The sequence below is a fragment of the Diabrotica virgifera genome, chromosome 7 (assembly GCF_917563875.1).
Source record: "Diabrotica virgifera virgifera chromosome 7, PGI_DIABVI_V3a".
NCBI classification, from domain to species: domain Eukaryota; kingdom Metazoa; phylum Arthropoda; class Insecta; order Coleoptera; family Chrysomelidae; genus Diabrotica; species Diabrotica virgifera.
In genome coordinates this window covers 231724187-231745896 of record NC_065449.1, presented here as the reverse complement: position 1 = coordinate 231745896, position 21710 = coordinate 231724187, and the positions used below count along the sequence as shown (strand labels likewise).

At 33.3% G+C, this 21710-nt stretch overlaps 1 protein-coding gene and 1 long non-coding RNA gene across 2 annotated transcripts in view; both read right to left on the bottom strand.

Moving 5' to 3' along the window:
* Positions 1–688: 688 nt before the first annotated feature.
* The window catches only part of LOC126887724 (uncharacterized), a 92575-nt gene continuing 71553 nt past the window's right edge, over positions 689–21710 (bottom strand). The window contains exon 2 of the long non-coding RNA XR_007699169.1: positions 689–2215. This is a non-coding gene — a long non-coding RNA (uncharacterized LOC126887724). The remainder of the gene's footprint in view (positions 2216–21710) is intronic.
* LOC114327264 (AFG3-like protein 2) overlaps positions 2656–21710 on the bottom strand; it is a 43181-nt gene continuing 24126 nt past the window's right edge. Inside the window, exons 7-11 of the mRNA XM_028275811.2 lie at positions 20824–21039; positions 18795–19010; positions 15581–15879; positions 7907–8227; positions 2656–3111 (exon numbers count right to left, since the gene is read on the bottom strand). Of these exons, the coding sequence (XP_028131612.1) occupies positions 2827–3111; positions 7907–8227; positions 15581–15879; positions 18795–19010; positions 20824–21039 (1337 nt within the window). The 3' untranslated portion in view covers positions 2656–2826. The remainder of the gene's footprint in view (positions 3112–7906; positions 8228–15580; positions 15880–18794; positions 19011–20823; positions 21040–21710) is intronic.

Genomic DNA, 21710 nt, shown 5'->3' with positions numbered 1-21710 from the left:
GTCGAATCTATTCTGTAAAGAGCTTCTACAGCCGGTTAAAAGTGGCAATTAACTCATTGATTATTGCCAGAGAATTTGATCGCAGAATCAATGTATATCAACGCTTTATCGATGCAAACTTCTAAGCTATAGAAACTTTCCAGCATACTGAGCTACTGTCAGGGCGATAAAATGGCAAGTTGCCAACTCACGGCTTTGAATAAAGAGGCTAATGAAGACATTAAGTAACTTATTTCGAATTTGACACGTTTGCGGATCCAGCATGTGAAAAAAAGCGCTGGGTCCAGCTGGATTGCTGGATGCTGGATCCAGCAATTGCAATATCTAATCGCATCTGAAGGTATCCAATTATTTTTTTTCTTGATAGTAGCGTTCATAGACCTAACTTCCACCTACGATATAGTTAACCTTCAACGGCTGCTGGCAAAACTCTATGAAATTACAAAGAATTTCCGAATTAAACAGTTAGTAAAGTGTCTCCTCCAGAATAGACCCTTCTACGTAACGCTCCAGTCCAAGAAAAGTCGGTGGAGGGACCAAAAAAATGGACTCCCACAGGGAAGTGTCCTCGCGCCCATTCTATACAACATATACACCAACGATCAAAAAACAAGACAATTTATTTACGCTGATAATACAGCTGTGGCAACTTAGGGGAGAACCTTCAATGTGTACAGTAAGGGAAAAACCCTTACTATATAATATAATATGTATCAAAGAATGTATATAATTTAAGTAATTAGGCTGTTACAAAAATGTTGTTTCTACATATGCAAACAAAACGAAGGTTGATTGACGGAGTTTGTGTAACCTCGCAGAGACTCACGTATAGTTTACTTTTCAAAGTCCGAATTATAAGAAGATATAAATAGCCCACAGAGGGATTAATATTGGCATTATAGTATTGTTATTATTCATATTAAGATCGTTACTATGCTAGTTGCAGTCATGCGAGAAGGGTGTCCTGAAGGACTACCCCGCGAAACAACATCTTAATGTAACCTTATATTGATGGATGTTGTAAATCATAAATAAAGTTATAAGTTAGCAACTTATATATATTAGTTATACCAACTCTGCAACGTATCATGGCAGTCGACCAACTTAACAAGGCGCCCCTGGCCCTTTAAACCTGGACAGCTGAGACGACAGCGGGACAGCTGAGACGACAGGACGCTGAGAAGAAATAGTTATGGGAAATAACCAAAACAAGGAGGAGGAGCAAATATTTATAAACCAAGCGGGAAACAGCGGAGGCACCACAGCTACTAAAGAAAAGGGATACGATATATCTATTCCAGAAATATTGGGAATAGTAGCGTTTGCCCTAGTATTCATATTCGTCGTATGGTTGATGTATAGACAATGGAGAAGGCAGCTGGAACGACAGATCCGACTAGAGGTGACTAGATCAACGGAACTGCTGAGAGTGGATACCCAGTTTCCAGGAACAGCCACGAACGAATGAGAAGGATAAAAGACAAAAGTGAGTACAGGAGGACGATACCTGCGACTGTGGCGCGGATCAGAATAGTCACCATCTGCTATCATGCACAGAGATGAAAGAGACTTGCACAGAAGAAGACTTTTTATAGATTTTAGCAAATTGCAGGCCATCTATGCGGCCAACAATTGGAAGTACAAAATTTAAAGTTGTTGGTGTTCCGGATACAGAAAGTAAAGTTAGATTACCTCGTGAAACGCTCTCTGGTAAGTTGAGTCTAAACTGATTCGCTATTGGAGGGTTTTCACTTGACACATACCTTGACCTTGAGTGACGTTTATGTATAGTTTAACAGAACTGGCTGGACGGATGAATAAATCATTTGAAAAACTTCTTGTGTAATGCATTACTTATTTACATTACTGATACATGTGTTCTACGTAAAATTTCATCTCAAAAACATTCTAACAATAAAACACTGAAAACCTTTGTTTTCTATACTTCCACAAAAGTTATTACAACTATGTGACTACAGCTGTTTCGGCAGAGTGCCTTTCTCAAGTGATTTAGATTACTATGTGGCAAGATAACAACAAAAATAGCCAGATACATAAAAAAGAAAGGAATAACACCAGCTTTCAGAACTAATAACAACTTAAGCAAATATATTAAGAATAATAAGAGCCGAAAGAGAAAACAACTACCGAGTGGTGTTTACAAACTAACTTGTGGTGACTGTCCGAAAACTTACATCGGTCAAACTGGCAGAACCTTTGATAAACGGATAGCACAACACAAAAGGGCTTTCAACAATAGAAAAACAAACACTTCTACATACGCACTTCACCTTCTAGATCATAATCATTCTTTTAATGAACAGTTTCAAATTCTGCATATTCAAAATAAAGGCCTTAAGCTATCTTTATTAGAATCTATGGAAATTAATAAATTGAAAAATACAGATATAACTCTGAATGGCCAACTCGAGAAAAACAGCTCCCCACTCCTCAACCTCTTCAGTTAAAGACTTTAAAAAGACAAACCGATATTAATCTAAATCACTTGAGAAAGGCACTCTGCCGAAACAGCTGTAGTCACATAGTTGTAATAAATTTTGTGGAAGTATAGAAAACAAACGTTTTCAGTGTTTTATTGTTAGATAAAATGAACTTCCATCAAGTAACGGTCGAATCCATCAATTATCAAAAACATTCATTTGAACAAGTTTATTATAATATTTTGTATGTACATAGACAATAAAAATAATGATAAAATGTTTTGTTGCAGCGGTAATTTACTTATGGTGTCTATGGTATTACGAATAAACAGAATAAACCTCGCTCACACTTAGTTGTTACTTGAGACTAGCAAAAAATCTAAGTTTAGGGTGGTGTTTCTGCTACTGGTGGATCTTTGACTCGCTCTTTATTCCATTCTTTTAGACCTTCTGGTAGAGTGGTGTCTTCTTCTAAGGAACCAGTACCTTCGACGAATTCTTCATAGGTTGATTTTTCGGGGAAGGGTCTTTTGCCAAGTAATTCGATCATATCGTCTCTGCTGATGATCTCTTTTTGCAATAGACGTTCGGCTACTTTTTCTACTTGTTTCTTGCGTTCTGATAACAGGGCGGTGGTCTTTTTATGGGCAGTATCGATTAATTTCCTAACCTGCAAAATCATAGAAGGTTAATATATTTTTAAAGTTTGCTTTGTATTACGTATTATTATTACACTGATCAGTATATAGGTTCGGAATTCGTATATTAGATTGAATGTTATGCTTTTAAAGGCAAATACAACGCTCCTAATGAGCTGCCAACTAATATTCTAACACTTATTGAAGCTGACGTCATCAAAATGTTTGATGGATTTGTTGAATGTCACTTATTGAAAACATTGGGGTGTATTCTGTAACACTTCCGTTAAATTTTAGTGGCCTCTAAAATTTTAGCGCCCGCTAAAAATATTTGGGTATTCTGTAAATCATACATCCGTTAAAATCATAACCTAAACCGTTAAAACTCCCTCTAAATAAAAATATTTTAGAGGATGTCAAAACATACCCGCTAAATTTTTAGCAGTGGTTTGATTATTTTTGTTGGGTTATGTTTGTATGAATAGTAGTTTGTTATTCTTGTATTATACTGGAGATAAATATTTAAAAATGGAAAATGGCTTTTTATAATATATTTGGTGAAGAAGTACTTAATAAATAATCATGAAAGGTATAATAATAATATCGTATGGCATTTTTGCCGGGGAGATCCTTTCGGATAGTTCCAGCGCCAATTACATCTTTAACCCTGTTTCAAGTAACTAGTGTCGATGTACACTAGCCCAGGGGGACCGACGGCTTAACGTACTCTCCGAGGCACGGTGAGACGGCTCGTGTCATTATTGGAAATGAAAATGGTTTGTCTTTGGCAGGGATCGAACCCACGTCTACTGGCGTATGAGGCCAGCGTTTATGCCGTTACCCACGGCCGCTCACATAATGAAAGGTAAGTCTCATTTTTACTTTACAATTGACACACTACACCTATAAGTAACAAAATTCAAATGTTTGTTTCTTTTTGTAGAGCTGATTTCAGATTACAACATAAACACAAAGTAAATAATTGACCGGAAAGTAAATAACTACAATTACCATTTCAAAGGAAGTAGGTACCTACAAGTATGTACCTAGAAATGTTATTGAAAAAGTGTTGGAGTCAAAGATGTTTGTCAAAGCAATTAAATCCTATTAATGCAGGTAAAATTATTTAAAGTTATTGTGGAACATTACAAAACGTACCAAATGATTACAAAGGTAAAGTTTCAGAAGGTTTATAACCAGATGCAGATTAATAAGATGACCTTAATGTTATTGAAAATAGACCATTTGACCAAAATTAGTGTCGAAGGGGAGAAGAAAAAATAAGATATTCATTTTTTCAGCAATATTTTAATGTATAACTTTATAAATAAAAATGTTTAATTGGAAAATATGAGTTTTACTAAAAAATAATTAAATATAATAAATATTATTTTCTAGGAAACTGTCATTTTCTTCTTCTTCTTAAGGTTTTTGGCCCTAACAGTCAGTTTTCGGTCAATTTCTAGGTTAAAAGTAGTTCAAAACGATCAACGTGCGACGTTGCCGTATTTGTTCCAAAGCCTTTTAGAGGATTCCTCTAAAATAATATTATTTTAGCGGTCCTCTATAATATGTGTTTACAGAATGACAATCTAACCGAAAAGTTTTAGAGGACCGTTAAAAGTTAAATTTTAGAGGCCTCTTAAATTTAACGGAAATGTTACAGAATACACCCCATTGGCTGCTGTCTACATTCATAATACTACCCAAAAAGTCAAAGAGTGTTTCTATCATGAAATTCAGAAGATTCCCTAATCGATGGAAAGGAAAACCATAATACCATAAAACAGGAAGAAACAGCATTCTTCCACAAAACTATAGGCAAATAAGCTTACTGTCAGCAGTTAGCAAGACTGTTAAAAGATAGATATTCTCAAGGCTCGAAGAGGAAAGAGAAAGACTACAGATGTTACCAGAAGCTCATTTTGGATTTAGAGCCAAACACTCAAGCGAACACCAGGTACGCAGGCTCATAGAATACATCGCAGCGGGCTGTAGCTATAGACAGTACATTGGAACAACCTTCCTAGACATGAGAACAAGATTCGACAGAGTAATCACAACCTATGGATATAGCAATGTCGTCACAGAGTTACTTTCCTCGTACCGTACCTCCCCTTCCGAGAACCGAAAATTCAGGATTCTCATATGACAAATCCTATCCAAAGTCGGAATTTCGAAGGCATAAGTACCACAGGAAGCTGTACTCTCTCAGAAACTGACACAGAAACCAAGACAATAACCATAAATCTTCAGACAGCACTAGACACCCTAAAAGAATGGTGCACGTATTGGAAAATTGCAATAAATCCAGATAAGACTCGAACAGTGATGTTTAGGAAGAGACACGGCGTACTACCCCGATAGAAGTGTCCAATATACCAGAGATATAGTGTCCAATATTATTGGACAATCTCATTGGATGGTCAAATGAAGCAAAGTTCCCCTCGGTCACCATGAACAAGAGATTCACGTTCACATCCCATGTTACAAGAACAGAACAGAACAGAAAGCAAAAATGGTCCCAGGCAATATTAGAAGCCTAAATGGAAGGAGAAGCAAATTAACATTCAGAACAAAGACAAAGCTCATCGATAGTATCATATTGCTCATCTTGATATACGCATCTCTCGCACGGCAACAGACCTACAACACGAACAGAAAGAAGATTAAAACTGTGAAGCGTTTTAAATGTCTGCTCAGATGGGGTCAGAGATAAGATTAACTACATGGATACTGGGGGTCGAAATGGGGCTAAAGAAGAAAAAGCAGACACTCAAACCTTCTTTTGCGAACGACAGCTCAGTGGTTGTTCGGTGGCAGGTCGTGGAATCGTTTTGAGGAATGTGGGAGGTTTCTTCTATAGACACAGAACGAATTGTAGACCATTCAATTGACTTCACATAGCGATAATAGCCAATTTATACCGGTAGGTGTGGCTTCTGTGAGTTCGACGTAAAACCGGTGTGTACGGTTCAAATATCCATTTCGAACTAAACTCTCCTCTCCCCGGATATCGGGTCAGGCCACAGATTAAGAAAAATCGCGCAATTAATGTGCGACTTTCGCCTTTACATGTGTGTACTCGACGAAAAAGATTTGCGTCGCATCGTCGACACCTGCAAAGAACTTTCGAGGCCATCAATTTTAAAATTATACGACTTATTAGTGGAACGTTTCAACAGGGCGGGGTTTAAAATATTTTAATGAATGGTATCACCAACACAAAATACAAGGAATAATTGTTCATAAGGCGGGTTTAAAACAAAACATTTTAGCAGAATTTTGTAATGCTATAACTGTCCACAGTGAAGCACTACGAGAAGCAGCCAACGACCCACGATACGTAGAGGAAAAATTCCTTTTCAGAGATATCAAACAGATCAGCCTATTGAACCAGATGGACGACAAATTGAACAAAAACGTTGTATAGAAAAAAAAAAGAAATCATGGCTCAGGAATATACGAGACTGAACCGTAACTGAAGGAAACTCTCATTTGCTAAGCTCAGAAGAGACAAGAATGTCATACTGGTCGCCAACCTCAATAGAGACAGTACATAGGAGAAGAAGGGTATCTCGTTGTTTTTATGTCGATGACTGCTTTTCTTATTACCGATAGAGAATTTCCGAGATATCTGATTTTCTTTAAAATACAGGGTGTCGTAGGTAGAAGACACCATGTAGAGCAAAAAAGTCTTAATAACATTTTTCTCTAAATTCAACCGTTGGGCCAAAAAAACCAAAATACATTTTGACAATGACAATGACAATTCAAAAATAGTTGCAGCATGACCCTTTAGTATTTACATTAAACCCTGTCTTCCTCCTCAACAAACAAACAAATGCTTGTTTTATTTGATTTTCCAACATGGGGTGGTATAATTATTTTGCAGGTGTCTACCTGTCTGACCTACATTTCTGGTGTCAATAACCTAAGTCACAAACAGTTCTTGTACAGTGATGCCAGATTATTAAATTTTATGAAAATAAAAGTTCGCTTATATGGAGAACAATGTAATTTTTTTGGAAACAGTTAACTTTAGAAAAAAAATGTTATAGGACTTTTTTGTTCTACATTATGTATTATATCCATACCTTAAAGGAACGCACTATTTTCGGGGACACCCTGTATTTGACAATTTGTTCAAGAGATTAACCTGGTACGGACATGTCAGAAGAGTGGAGCCCGATAGGAAAAAGGAAGATTGGCAGACCCCGAAGATCCTTCAGAGATGAAGTGGACGAAGCAATGGAGAGAAAAAATCTACAGGAAGGGGACTGGCAAGACAGAAGGAGCTGGAGAGAACGGTTGAGTGAAGGAATACAGTGAAAACTATGGAAATCCTTAGTATATATACAATTTATTCAAGTCTTAGTTGTGCTTGTGGTCTTTATCTATTGTTTATAAGTTTACACCATTCAACAACGATATTTTATTCAAAACGCCCGGAAAGTCAAGTGGTTATTTTAAAAACAAAATTCAATTAAAAAATCAAAATTACCAAAAACCTAAATATAAAAGATCAAAAGTGAAACTCGGTTTTGACTTAAGAAACTAAATAAAAAAAAAGTTAAGAGTTAAATTAACTTGTATTAACTCTAAAATGACTTGCTTGTGGTCTTGAACACCATTCAACAACGATATTTTATTCAAAACGCCCGGAAAGTCAAGTGGTTATTTTAAAAACAAAATTCAATTAAAAAATTAAAATTACCAAAAACCTAAATGTAAAAGATCAAAAGTGAAATTCGGTTTTGACTTAAGAAACTAAATAAAAAAAAGTTAAGAGTTAAATTAACTTGTATTAACTCTAAAATGACTTACCTCTATATCGATAAGTTGTGCTGTACTTTCTGAATAAGGCTTCTCCATTATCATTTCCCCTTCTCTAGGCATATCGAAACTAACATTACCGACTTTGTCGTTCATACCGTAGTGTACTACCTGCGCATAGGCACTCTGCGTGACTTTTTTCAAATCGTCTTGAGCTCCCGTAGTGATTCTCTTGAAAAATAGTTCTTCGGATACACGGCCTCCTAAAGTCATACACATTCTATCGAAAAGTTGTTCCTTACTGTATAAATACTGGTCTTTTGGCAAATATTGGGCGTAACCTAGTCCCTTTCCTCTGGGAATGATCGAAACCTAAGATAGAAAAACAAACATTTTATATTTTGTCAAAAATGGCAACGTTGTTTGGCGCCCATAGCAATGATGTAAATTTTCGTTACTTTTGAATATTTGCAAAGATTCGTTACTGTAACTAGAGAGTTTTTAAGCCTTTTATTTCAGCAACGTTAAACGTTATACGCTATTCTGCTCATGCGCATTAACTGAAAAATAACGTATTACTTTATTAGCGGATAAGGTATCCCCTTATTTAGGTAGAAATAAGGTTAACGTTATTAAGGGATTACGTATTTGTAAGATTGCCAAATGTCATATATATAAATCCTAAATATAAATACTAATTTACTAATTTACTAATTTAATTTTGTTGGTTTTTATTGTTGTCATTGTTGTCATTTTTATTATCTTTTGTTATTTGTTATTTTAGGTTAAAATTGGTTATCTTTACTGTTTACCATAATATTTCATTTTTTTATACATTTTTTGTAAATTGGCTCTGCCGTTTATTGAATAAATTAAATTAAATTAAATCATAAAAAACGAAAAAAAGTCATATGAGCTAAACCAAAGACAACTAGAATAAAAAATATAGTAACGATGTATAAAATTGTAATCAAAATTTGTTTTTCTTAAAAACTATCAGGTAATAAACATATTATATAATTGAATATAATCTGCTTGGCAACCCTGGTAGAATAATTCTAAATTACATCATTTCTTGAGAAATCTGGCACTTGATTGAATTGCCTTGTTAAACTTAGGATGGATGTTTTGTGTTCCTAAAGTAGTAAATTGTCTTTGGTGAACGTCTTAATAAATTTTCTTCCATTGTGGCTAGTGTTGGAAAATTCTCGAGAATGAAAAATCGGAGAATATTCTCGATATGGAGAATTTTCTGAGAATGAACCCCATGACGCGCTTAAGAATATTGTTGAAGATGGAAAATAGGGTATTAAAAATCATGATCTTAAATACAAAATTATGAGACGAAACAACAGTGTTATTTGTATATAAAAAAAATACAAAAACAACAGAAAACACAAAATTTCTTTGATAAAAAAATTAAATTTTCTTCTTAACAGCAAATAATCGATGTGGTATGATAAAAGATGAGGCCTCAGATTCAGAATCAATTTCTATCATTAGCTCATCCTAGTCACCTACATTCTGAATGTACTGATGAGAAATTGTGGGATTTTGTTTTTCACGAGTGGCCAGCTCAGCTTGGTCTACGTCTAACAATTTTAAATGGTGAGCAATAAAAGTTACCTTACGAGCCCGTTCAGCATTGAGCCGGTTTCTTTTAGAGTAGTAGATAAAACCATAAGTACTGAAACTTCTTTCAGTCGCTGCACTGGATGAAGGCATGCTTAATATATCAACTGCTATTTTAGTTAATTTTGTTCCGAAACATGTACCTTTTCACCATATGTTGGGTCTAGATTTTCAATTGATTTTACAACGAATGGTTTTCCAAAAAATCACTCCTTAGACCGATAAAGTGCCAAATCTGCCATTATTTCAGCCGACTCATCATCATATTTTAAATTTGCTAAATTATCTACAAACTCAGTTTCCTCAACTTGTTCTTCTCTACTTAAATGAACACCATTCTAAATATTTGCACGTTAATATTGCACCAAAACAATAAATATTGACACTATAAACACCCTTTCTAGAGGTTCATGGGATTGGCAAAAACAATATATCTACATATTTTTTAAATTATAATAATTTGACCCGTATCTAGTTTTTATTTTTGTTTCGGTTTTTGAAAATATAGAAAATTTTGCCGAGAATGGTTTCAAAAACTATTTTAAGCAAGCACGTTATCCCTTATTTATCACTCAGTGCGCATGACAAGTATAACGCTTTACGTTTAACGTACGTCAAAAAGTAGAGGGTCTAAAATCTCTCTACTATCAATACCCGATACTTTATACTCGTTACATTCGGAACTCGGTACTTTTAATCCAGAGAAATAAGGAAAAAAATATCCTGTTCGTGACACAACCCCCTCCAGGCCGAATCCAAATTGTTTAAGTAGTATGGACATCTATAATAATAACCTATATGTTTCCTGCAGCCGATTTTGATGATATACATAGTTATAAACAAATGAAAATCAAAAAACGGTAAATTCTCGCTTTTTTCGTCTATTATCAAAAAGTTAAGCATTTTAAACAAATTTGAGAGTAGAAACTCATAAATCGTATAAAAAGCTTCAATATGGCGTTCGCTGAATATGTATATCCTTATTGGTTGCTTAGAAAATTGCAAAATAAATCATAAATTTTGAGTTTTTATAAATATTCATAACTTATCTAAAAATTAACTTATAACCTTCTTATTACACGGAATGCTGAGACTTCTGGTGCTTAAATCATACCCTAAATTTCAAAGCAATTGGTCAAATAGTTTAAAAGTTATTTAATTTGTTTATCCCAAATTTATTTTTTTGCAACACTATAAGTCAGAAAATGATGAAGTTACAGTAATACTTTGGAAGTTTATGAAAGAAGATTTACACTATTAATTTAATTTAAAAAAAAATGACAAAAAATAAAAATTATTTTGCAAGAACATGTGAATTAAAAAAAGGGGGGCTAACTTCGTCCCTAATTATCCTAGGACAATTATTTTTCTTTCTAAATGTGTATAAAAATTCAGTCTTTCTAAATATGAAAAAATAATTTATCGACTCTATGTCATATTATGCATAAGTTTTTAGTTTGTGGAAACTGTCATTATAGATAGCAGTGCGTGAAGGATTTAAAGTGTGCGTGAAGTAACAATGTAATTTTTCTATGGATGCTATACAATGTGCAACTTCTCTCACTACTTACATACATTCAAAACGAACAATTTCTCAGGATGTGAGAAAAGTCGGCCATTGCAGTGAGAAATATTTTTTCTCACGGGTTCTATCCGTAGAATCGCGGTTTCCATGGTAACATGCACAATACAAACACAAATATATTTGTCAAATAAAATGTGTCAAATCAAAACTTACGAGGAATTACCTTTCAAAACTGTTCAAATATATCTGGTAACTATAATTTTAAATAAATAAAAGTATATAAATATTAAGAATATTAAATACCTACATATGTATATAATATTGTATTTTATTTCAATTTTGGCATATAATCTACATAATAGCACCTAAATTATTTAATTTTGAAGATTGAACTCTTGACAAAAACGCATCCATAGAAAAAGTACAGTGTACAACACGTGAGAAAACGACATATTTCTCCCTCGCTTGATTTGCGGCACTCGCCTCGTACCTCGGCTCGTGCCAGCAAACTTCTGCGCTCGTGAGAAATATGTCTTTTTTCTCTCTTGTACAATATACTATTAAATGGGATTTACTTTTTCGCACTGTTTTTGACACACTTTCATATAATCAAATATCCTTAACTTTCGCGTTGTCATGGTGATGACATAATGAGCAATAAATTACAACAAAAATTTTGACATGTTTGTGGTTTGAAAGAAATTAGAATTTTTAAACGTCAAAGTTCTAAAAATTGTAGAATAGAAATGAATTCCAGTGACGAAGAGTTACAGTTTTTTTATTTGTTTATCGTAGATAAAATATTGTATGAAACTGTGCAAACACGAACTGTTTCATAAATAACTATTTTCTACGGGTAACGGTTAAAAAGTTATTCTAATTGTTTATAAGTAAGCAAAAAATCGACATGTTTTTACAAACTAATTTTTCACTGTTTAAAATTACTTTTTGTCATTTTTTTTTAATTAAGTTAAGAGTAAAAATGTTCTTCTTTCATAAACTGTCCGAAGTATTACTGTAAACTCATAATTTTCTGACTTATAGTGTTACAAGAAAAATGAATTTGAGATAAACAAATTAAATAACTTTTAAACTATTTGGCCAATTGCTTTGAAATTTAAAATATAATTTAAGCACTAGAACTCTCAGCACAAGTAAGAAGGTTCTGACTTAATTTTTACATAAGTTATGAACATTTATAAAATCTCAAAATTTATGACTTACATATTTTGCAATTTTCTAAGCAACAAATAAGGATAGACATATTCAGCGAACGCCATATTGAAGTTTTTTATATGATTTATGAGTTTCTTAACCTCAAATTTGTTTAGAATGCTTCACTTTTTAGTAATAGACGAGAAAAGAGAAAATTTACCGTTTTTTGATTTTCATTTGTTTATAACTATGTATATCATCAAAATAGGCTGCAGGAAACATATAGGTTAATAATATAGATGTCCATACTACTCAAAAAATTTGGTTTCGGCCTGGAGGGGGATGTGTCACGAGAAAGATCTTATTTCTCTGGACTATTTTAGTTTTCAGTTAGAGTACAATATTTGTGATTTTAGTGAATGGTATTTAAAAGGTAATGGTAATAGTTTTCGGTACTTATTATTGTTTTCACCCAATTTTGAAAAAATGTGACAACTTATGTGAAAAAATACAATAAAGAAATCGGTATCTTGATAACGATTTCCGATGTGGAAGTAGAAACGTCAATAAATTTAATTTCTAACTTAAATTGTGGCTTATTTTCAAAATAAAATAGTAAATTACACCAAAAATATCGAGTAGATATTTCTAACAACGAGGAATCGGTAACGGACAAATACCCGTTACTTTGTAATGGATAGGTACTTTTTTACATCACTAGCCCATAGTCCGTACATAGACCAGGGCGCATCTGTAAAAATATTAGTACATTTGGATGTTGAGAGGTGACTCATATTTTTTTGCAGAAATTGCTTGAAAATAACTCTTATAATAATATTTGAGTATCCTCCCACTCAAAAAGGTCCGGAACATTGTTTAAATATCTAATCAAAATATCAAAAAATAAAGGAAAAATTCGATTTTTTTTCTTGGTTTTTTGATTAGAACTTTAAAAGTATTCATTTTCGAGAAAAGTTGCACGACATAAAAGTTGCGTAATTAAATTTCCTACAATATACGATTAACTAAAAATTTTAAAAAAATTGCCACCCTTGTTGCAAAATAGCAATAATTTCGAAAAAAAAAAAGACATAAAAAACAAGTATTCGCATTTTACGTTTTTCAACAATTTATGCTACACTTAGAACCTTCCTATTTCACCCAGAAAAACTTTATGATATGATAAAACAATACTGTAAATTTCATTAAGATCGGTTTAATAGATTTTGCAAAATAAATATTACAATCCAGCTTTCGCAAAAAATTCAATTTTTCAAAATGTTGCAGCACTGAAAATAAAGCAGACAGCAAATTATACATATAAAAAAATACTGTACCTTTCATTTGCAATTTGCAAAATTAAAATCGGTTAACTACAACGGCGTCAGGAATTTTTTTAAATAAACATTAATTTTTTGTGCTACGCGCAGGACAGCGGATACGTTCGCTCTGATTGGGCATTCCAATGACCTTTGATGATGATTGATCAATTTTAATTTTTAGTACAATTCGAAATAAATAAATAAATTTTTTTATTGCAAGATAAAAACACATACTCTGTCCTTTGAAATAACACTTTTTTTAGCAAAAACTTTCTTTGTTCATATATTTTAACTTAGAAAATAAAAGTGTATTATTTTTAAACATAATATGCAATTGTTTAAACAATTTTTCAAAAACAATAATCAAATTAGTTTGCTTTTTGTGGAATTAAAATATGAACATACAACAAAATATAGAAATAAGCCACAATTTTACTAAAAAAATCATTTTTTTGTAAAATTGTGGCTTATTTCCCATCAAAAATAGTTAATTGCAAAAATGCCACAAGAAAATAACTTCAGAACAACATTAACAAAATATAGAGTAAGAAAATAATATATTAGATAAATATTGGAAGAATTTTGGTGGAAATCAACTTGTGTGAATCGAACACCGCTGTCCTCCTCGTAGCACCAAAAATTAATGTTTACTTAAAAAAAATCCTGACGCCGTGGAAGTTAACCAATTTTAATTTTGCAAATTGCAAATGAAAGGTACAGTATTTTTCTACATATTTGTAAAAAAAATTCAACTTGCTATCTGCTTTATTTTCAGTCCTGCAACATTTTGAAAAAATGATTTTTTTCGAAAGCTGGATTGCAAAATTTATTTTGCAAAATCTATTGAACCGATCTTAACTAAATTTACAGTATTGTTTTATCATATAAAGTTTTTCTGATAAGCTTTTCCATATAAAGTCCTAAGTTTAGCAGAAATGGTTGAAAAACGTAAAATGCGAAAACTTGTTTTTTTATGTTTTTTTCGCAATTATTGCTATTTTGCAACAAGGGTAACAATTTTAAAAAAATTTAACCAATCTTATATTGTAAGAAATTTAATTGCGCAACTTTTATTTTAGTGCAACTTTTCTCGCAAGTGAATACTTTTAAAGTTATTATCAAAAAACGAAGAAAAAAATCGAATTTCTCCTTCATTTTTTGACATTTCGATTATTTAAACAATGTTCCGGACCTTTTTGAGTGGGAGGATAACTCAATTATTATTATATGGGTTAATTCCAAGCAATTTCTGCAAAAAAAAATAGAGTCACCTCTCAACGTCCATCTTAAAACAGATCCGCCCTGGACTAATATATTGTATAGTACATATATGAAAAATGATTGCCTAATAATTATTTTGAATATTGCCCGAGTTAAAATAAAATTTAGAAATATATTTAGAAATATTTAAAGATAATAATATTGACAATTGTCCAATTGGCTTCCGGCCAACGCTCCGATGCATGTACCACTGCATCATTGTTCACCAGAGCATTACACATAAGTCTGATGTCCCACACACTTAAAATGTTCAAGGACCATTCACATCACAAACGAATTTACCAAAAACTTGGACTATGTATTAATCCGAAAATGTTTGGATATTAACCAAAATAGATATGTATGTTTCATAGATTACTAGACGGTTTTGAATCAAATTCGCCACAAACAGCTAATGGATGTCATCAAAACAAAACAAATAAACTACAAAGACCTTCGAATTAAAACAAATCTATGTTATAAGCAGCGGGCACATATACGCATTAATAAACACACTTCAGAAGAGTTCGAAATTAGAAGAGGAGTACAACATGGATGTGTATTGTCGCCAATACTGTTCAACGCATACTCTGAAGAAATTATGAAAAAAGGCTCTAGTGGGAGAAACTGGATCCAAGGCAGGACAAGTATAGGAAGGAGAAGAATCCCATGGATGTGTCACTTGAGAGAAATGTAAGATCAGAATAGCCATGATGATTGCCAACCTCCATCGCAGAGATGGCACGTAAAGATCATTTTTCCCGCACTATAAAAATTTAAAATTAAAACTTTTCCACTCAACAAACTCCATAAGATACATCTATAATTTACCTTTAATAAGGGATCAGCATGCTGTAAGAACCATCCAGCAACAGCATGTCCGGCCTCGTGGTAAGCAACGGTCTTCTTCTCTTCTGGTGATAAAACGTTCGTTTTCTTCTCCATTCCAGCCACAACACGCTCAATTGCTTGTTCGAAGTGCTTCATATTTATCGAATCATTTAAATCCCTGGCAGCTATTAAAGCTGCCTCATTACATACATTCGCTATATCGGCTCCAGTAAAACCAGGTGTTAAGGCGGCCATTTTTCTTGCTAACTCGCTCTTATCTAAAGTAGTCTTCAATGGACCTAAATAAAATTGAAATTAACAATTCTGTCTAATGTGAATAACTCGGGAAATTGCAGAAAATTTATTAATCTTATAAAAATTTTCAGGTTAGGTAAAAGGTGATTTGAAGGTTATAATTTTTAACGAAGATTATAGTCATATACATAAATAATACCTAGACTGCACACTGCAATCTAAAACTATTCCCCCAGTGCGACAGAGAAAAATGTTATAAAGAGGGTATGCATCTCCTTCTAATCGACGGGTTTTATCGACCACGTGACTTTCCCACTGCCGTCGATTAGAAAGAGATGCATACCCTGCTTACAACAGTTTTCTCTGTCGCACTGGGAAATAATTTATTGCAGCTCGCAGTCTAGGTATTATATGACTATGATTATAGTTAAGGGGAGGGTATGGTTTGAAATCGACATTGCAAGCACATTTTTGTGAATTGTTTTTTGAATCTACGGTAACATTATTTTATTTTTAAATTAAATAATCAAATTCAGTACAATTCAAAAAACATTAAAAAAAATTTCAAGATAAAATATTGACAAATGAACCAACAGAGGCAAATTTTTTACAGACACCTCCAAAAAAATGGATTTTGTGGACATTAGGCTCGTCATTGGATTATGTCAAACAAAAAAATCAAAAAGTTTATACTAGCTTAGTTACTCGAGGTAACGTTGTAGAGTTTTTTTTAGTTTTAACGATTTTTTCCTTTTCGGTATCACTCAGAAGCCAAATTAACGAAATTTGTCGTAAAAAAAAAATGAAAATCAACATAATACGTTGATTTTCATTTTTTTTACAACAAATTTCGTTAATTTGGTTTCTGATAATATTATGAAATATTATTTATTATTGTTATACAAAAAATAAGCATAAAACAAAATAATTACACTTTTATAAAAAAATATGAGAGAATATAAAATAATTTGACGATATAAAATGCTTAACGTTCTAAAAATTACACTATAATAAAAAAAGTACTTTTTATAATAACATGGTTTTGTTACATACAGGACACAGCATGTTTCGAAGGAATAAAATATGAATTTTTAGTAGGTGTATTAAGTGTTAAAATTATAATTCCAAAAATTACACTAGTATAAAAAAGTACTTTTTATAATACCACGGTTGTTTAAAATGGTATATATTATAATATTTATATATAATAATTAACTTATAAAATATGAATTTTAAGTATATCAACTTTTAATTATTTATTAAAAAAACTAAAAAATATATGCAACAGCCGTGTTCAAACTAGGGAACTCTCGATCTGCAGTCTAATGCCACTGAGCTACCATTAATTTGTAGATATCGATTTTTTAACGTACTTTAAAATATCATTGCATTAGCCACATTTTTAAAATAGTTTGAAATAAAAAAAAATCGATTTATCCATTCAGGGTGATTGATCAGTGGGGTAAAGCTCCGTAGACCCGTTACAGTAATATATAGCAATAAAAGTTAATAACAAAAATGGTAGCCAATTTTGATTACAGATTGATAATCAGTAATCGTAAATTGTCAGTTTTAGACAATTCAGTCATGGCTTACCTAAAGTTTGGAAAGGATCCTTAATTAATAATTTGCTCTGAAAAATGAAAATATCTCAAAAACTAATAAATTTAGACATAGGGAATGTTATATAAAAATTAAAGAACGGTAATAGTAATTTTCGATAGTGATATAAAATACAGGCTGTTTCATTTAAAATTACTGAGAAAATAATAATGTACTTGCGTTTTGACTCACCCTGTATTCAATGTAAAGAAAATTAGAACTATCAATCATTTATGAAAATTTTTACAGTAAATAAAAAAATATTACATCAATAAACCATTGCCGTTGTGCTTATTTTTATTTATACAGGGAGTTGAACTTGTTACGATTTTCATATAAAATTTGTTATAACTTTGCAAATACCCTGTATAACATACCAAACCCTTATATTTTTGTAATGGAGAAGTTAAGAAGATTTCGAATATAAAATAAAATACAGGGTGTTAAATTAAAAAAAAAACATAAGTTTGATCTGCCACTATGTTATCGAACACCCTGTAACATTTTAACTAATTTTGTAATGTGAAGCTCCAAGTTGGCTACAATTTTTGTTATTAACTTTGCTATCCATTACTATAACGGATCTACGGAGCTTTACCCCACTAATCAATCACCCTGTATAATAGCAGTTAAATATTGCATTGTTAGCTAGTTCAAAGCTATTCTGAAAATTTCAGGTACCTACGTAGCCTAGAACAATTTTTAAAATGGATTACAAAATTTGCGGAGACCGTGACACCGACCAAGCCAAGTATATAAAAACGTTTTAAAATATCAACTTTTACATCAAGAAATGTTAAAAGAAAATCTATGCAAAATTTCAGGTGGTTCGGTCAAGTAGTTTTTGAGTTACGATGTCCACTGCCTTTAAAAACAGCAGTTTTGAGAAAAACGCGTTTAAAGTTTTGACCACTTTTATTTTCAATTTCATTTTGTCTGTTATGTCGTAAGGTCCACCGCCTTTAAAAACAGCAGTTTTGAGAAAAACGCGTTTAAAGTTTTGCCCACTTTTATTTTCAATTTCATTTTGTCTGTTATGTCGTAAGGTGATGCACACCGGAAGATATTTTTGAATCGCGGAGTAATTTACAAAAGAAAAGAGAAACAGCTCTTAAACGTTTCTCACTACGCTCAAGAGGGCTGGCGCCAAGCTGCTGCAAAGAAGAGTCGAAGGTAGGGATATTCAACATGCTATATTACCGGTAATTTTGCTTCGATCAAGCTAAAATTTTCAGAAAATATTCTTGAAGTTATGTTCTTTCATTTAAAATAATAAAAAAATTTTAAATTTTCAAAACATACCTCCCCTTAAAAGTTATTTTAAGGTTAAAATCTTGTAACTCAAAAATACACTTACCTAAATGTACTTTAAAAATACTAGCTCTGCCTTTGATATCTGGAGCTGGTACAAATATTTGCCTATCGAATCTACCAGGTCTAAGTAAGGCTTTATCTAAAATGTCTACTCTGTTGGTGGCTGCAAGTACTACAACATTCGTAGTAGTGTTGAATCCATCCATTTCTACTAGAAGCTGGTTCAAGGTGTTTTCCTGTTCCGAATGGCCTCCGAAACCTTACCAAAAACAAATAAATAAATAATGTAACATTTTGTACAGAATATTTGTTTTATTTATTTTTCGTTCTTGTACATTTTTAGACACTTTAGAATCAGATCACTTGACAAAATGATGCAATTCTAAGAATTTATACCAGGTATTTATTCCCGAAAGGGGATGTATGGAGACAAAGGGGAAGATCTGGTATACAGGGGGATAAAAACTGGAGAGGGTGTGGGGACAGGAATATGACCCAGAAGTGTTTGCGAAAGCTTTGCTTGGGGAGGAATTGCACCGCCTTCCGAGTAGAGATTTATGCGATGCTGCAATGTGCAAGAAGAAATAATGAGACCTCTTGAATAAGAGCAAATCCATATATGCAGACAGTCAAGCGGCACTAAAGACACATGCACATCTGGAAGTGACATCTAGACTGGTGTGTGACTGCGTCGGAGAACTCAATAAACTGGGAAACCGAAACAAGGTTGAGCTTGTCCTATTACCAGGGCATTAGGTCATCGAAAGCGACTAAAAACAACAGATCAACCTGCTAAAAGAGAATCGACGAACCAAATGGAAAAGCTATGTTTCTGGAAGCACAAAAGGTGGCAGTTCGAAGGGCTCTAGAGATCTGGATCCGAGAAAGTCATGAGTGATAGGATAGAATCCCAAAACAAACACAAGTAAAAATCTTCATTGTGGACCATGTACAAAAACAACAGAGGAACTAATAATAGCAGGAATAAACTGAGAACTTACTAGAGAACATGAATTTACAATGGCCAATTTAACTACGGCTCTGCGATCAGGAATCAGAGACTGTGAAACATGAGGTCGGCCGAAATAAAAACAGAACTGCTATCGGTTCAAGGTCCCAAGTTATTACCAGCATACGCAGATGACATTGATCTCGTTGGAGACTCCATCCTATCCACAAAAGCCATTTTCAACACGGTGGAAGGAGCAAAAAGCGAAGTAGGGCTGAGGATTAATGAAGAGAAGACGAAATATATGTGTATAAATAGAACGACACGAAGAAACAGGATAGTACAAAATGTGACGGTCAACACCTTCAATTTCGAAAGAGTACAACGTTTTAAGTATCTGGGGGCCGTAATCACAGCTGAAAACAATGTTACTGAAGAAATAAAAGACAGAATCCAATCAGCAAATCGCTGTCTATTCGCACTGGATAAGCTTATAAAATCAAAAAATCTTACAAGAAGTTCCAAGATCAAAATCTATAAATCCATCGTCAGACCTGTACTAACGTATGGTTGCGAAACGTGGACCATGACCAAATCAAACGAAGAAAAGCTCAGACGTTTTGAACGAAAAATACTTAGAAAAATTTTCGGACCTCACCACGACATTAACACAAACCAGTATAGGATCAGAACCAACTTCGAACTAAAAGAACTCTACAATGACACCGATATTGTCCAAGAAATTAAATCACAGCGACTAAGATGGGCAGGCCACGTGCACAAACTTAATAACGAGAGACTTGTAAGACTGGTATGGGAGGAGATTCCTACAGGCAAAAGACCACTCGGACGTCCCAGAATGCGATGGAGAGATAACATCCAAGCAGATCTCCGGAAAATGAACATCCCCTTTGACCCTAGGTTGATGGAAGACCGAACAAATTGGAAGAAAGTTGTACAGTCAGCCAGGACCCACCCAGGGTTGTAGCGCTACGTGATGATGATGACTGTGAAACATTTCTGCAAAAACAAAAACTATATGGGCAACCAAGAAGAGAACCTGGTATATGTAGGACATAACAAGCAAAAGTATACTGTATAGCTTACTGTATAGTATACTTACTTCTTCCGCCACGTTTTCTGCCAACGGCATCTATTTCATCTATAAATAGGATGCAAGGGGCATGTTTTCTGGCCATTGAGAAGAGATCTCTTACTCTAGAGGGACCAACACCGACAAACATTTCTAAAAATTCAGATCCGGAGACAGTGATAAACGGCACATTGGCTTCACCAGCTGTTGCTTTTGCTAGAAGTGTTTTACCAGTTCCAGGAGGACCTAAAAAATACAATTTTAATATTACAAAGAAAAGATTTGTATACGCCCTGAGCTTCGCTGGTATCGCCACCTACTTAGCGGATTACTAGTACAACTTTCGTTGGAAATTTCGCTGGAAAGAGAAGTGTTGCCTATCTTCTGTGAATTTCGCTGGTATGGCTGGTATCGCCATCTATCGGATGATTTGTTTCGGCCGGGAATTTAAAGAGGAAAGGAGAAGAGCAAATAATAATTAAAACTTTAAAAAGGGTAAACCCTGTAGTTGGCTGTATACCTTCAATATAACAACGTGGAATGAAGTAAACACTTCTGTTGTATGTAGGCATATGAATTTATTAAAATTCTTAAAATTTATCCACAAGGGAGTGGAAGTACAAAACGTTTTCGGTGAAACTGACCATCATCAGTGTAAACGTCCAGTGTACAAGTAATTGTAACTAGCCACTTCAATAGGTGTAAAAACCTCTAAATTACATTATTGTTATATTCTATATTAAAAAGTGGTCGACATAAAGTCGATCTCTTAAGATTTTAAAGATCACATGTGAATGTATTTCATCCTTGCTCGAAAATTGCCTATTTGCAATTTTCGCGCAAGGATGAAATACATTCACATGTGATCTTTAAAATCTTAAGACATCGACTTTATGTCGACTACTTTTTAATATAGA